The following is a 1,583-nucleotide window of genomic DNA, read 5'->3' as shown; positions in this document are numbered from 1 at the left end:
TTTTTCTTGCTCCCTCAGAGAATGCCTTTAGTCAGCATGACCACCTTCCCCCAACCACCTTTCTCAGTGCGTCCTTCACATCTTTGTTCCTCAGGCTGTAGATCATGGGATTCAGCATGGGGATCACCGTGGTGTAAAACACTGAGGACACCTTCTTCTGTTCCATAGTATTGCTAGAAGGGGGTTTGAAATACATGAATGTGATAGATCCAAAAAAGATACCCACAGCCATGAGATGAGAGCTACAGGTGCCAAAGGCTTTGGACCGTCCCTCAGCAGAGTGAATATGGAGGATGCTCGAAAGGATGAAAGCATAAGAGATGAGTACAGCCACTGTAGGTACTAAGGTATTAACTCCTCCAATAATAAACAGCAGTATCTCATTGATACGGGTACTGGAGCAAGAGAGAGTCAACAAGGGGAGAATATCACAAAAATAATGCCTAACAACATGAGACCCACAGAAGGACAATACTGACATGTGGGTAGTATGGACTGTAGCCCCAAACAAACCCAGTGAATATACCACAGCCATCATTATGGAGCAGACCCTATGGGACATGATAATATTGTAAAGCAGTGGGCTACAGATGGCTACATAACGGTCATACGCCATGGCAGTCAGAAGGTAGCCTTCTGCAATTACAAAAACAAGGAAGAAATAAAGCTGAGTCATGCATGCCAAAAAGGAGATAATGTTCTTCTCAGATATGAAGTTCACCAGCATTTTTGGGGTAATGACTGAGGAGTAGCAGAGATCAATGAATGACAGATGACTGAGAAAATGATACATTGGAGAGTGAAGTTGAGAACTGATAGCAATTAAGAGGATCATGCCCAGGTTCCCCACCACTGTGACCACGTATATTCCAAGGAACAGTAAAAAGAGTGGCAACTGAAGCTCTGGGTGTTTTGTTAACCCTTCAAGGATAAAGTCAGTCATGGAGGAATGATTTGAAGTAGCCATTTCTTACAAGATATTATCTGCAGACAGAAATAAGAGAAAACAGGTGGATTAGAGTTGTTGTTTTTTGGTTTTTTTTTTATGATTCCCAAGGCAGAATGACATGCTATGTGTTGATTGGTTCCCTCCCTCACCTGTTTCATGACTTGATCCTTTCCATGGATTTAAGAGGTCAAGAACAAAGACCACAAGTGTAACCCAGAGACTTGTTTCCACCAAACACTCAAATGCACCCCTTTAAGTCAGAACTCTTTCATTTTGCTCCCAGGCTTACGCCCCTAAATGACCTCACTTGCAAAGAAAACACAAACTTTCAAAACCTAATTTGTTTTTCATTAATATCATTAATAGAATATGGTTCATCCTTTCTTTGGGAATATACCGATAGAACCTTCAGACTTGGTTGCAACATGGCTTTGAGTCTAGCTCTGATGATTTAAAGCAGTCTGTTTCAATTTTCCAGCCCATCTGTATGAGTCAACATAATGAATATTCTCTAAAACTGAGAACTTAGAAATGGAAAAGGCTTTTATAAAGAGACTGTGAATACAAAAAACAAAATTATAGAAATGGCTCTAATCATTCTCCCACTCCATCCTGTGAATAGAAAACTTCAGTA

The 1,583-nt window shown here is 40.7% G+C and overlaps 1 protein-coding gene across 1 annotated transcript; it reads right to left on the bottom strand.

The window, feature by feature from the left end:
* LOC106976589 (olfactory receptor 8D2-like) lies at positions 1–997 on the bottom strand. Its single transcript, XM_015074014.2, has one exon. The coding sequence runs from the start codon at positions 965–967 to the stop codon at positions 32–34; it is 936 nt and encodes a 311-aa protein (XP_014929500.2). The 5' UTR covers positions 968–997; the 3' UTR covers positions 1–31.
* Positions 998–1,583: the final 586 nt, after the last annotated feature.

The sequence above is a fragment of the Acinonyx jubatus genome, chromosome D1 (assembly GCF_027475565.1).
Source record: "Acinonyx jubatus isolate Ajub_Pintada_27869175 chromosome D1, VMU_Ajub_asm_v1.0, whole genome shotgun sequence".
In the NCBI taxonomy this organism is placed as follows: domain Eukaryota; kingdom Metazoa; phylum Chordata; class Mammalia; order Carnivora; family Felidae; genus Acinonyx; species Acinonyx jubatus.
The sequence above is the reverse complement of the archived record's forward strand: the minus strand, read 5'-3'. Positions and strand labels throughout refer to the sequence as shown.

What these genes read in the sequence shown, in the direction of transcription:
- LOC106976589 (XM_015074014.2), bottom strand. Translation starts at nt 967, where the DNA reads ATGGCTACTTCAAATCATTCCTCCATGACTGACTTTATCCTTGAAGGG.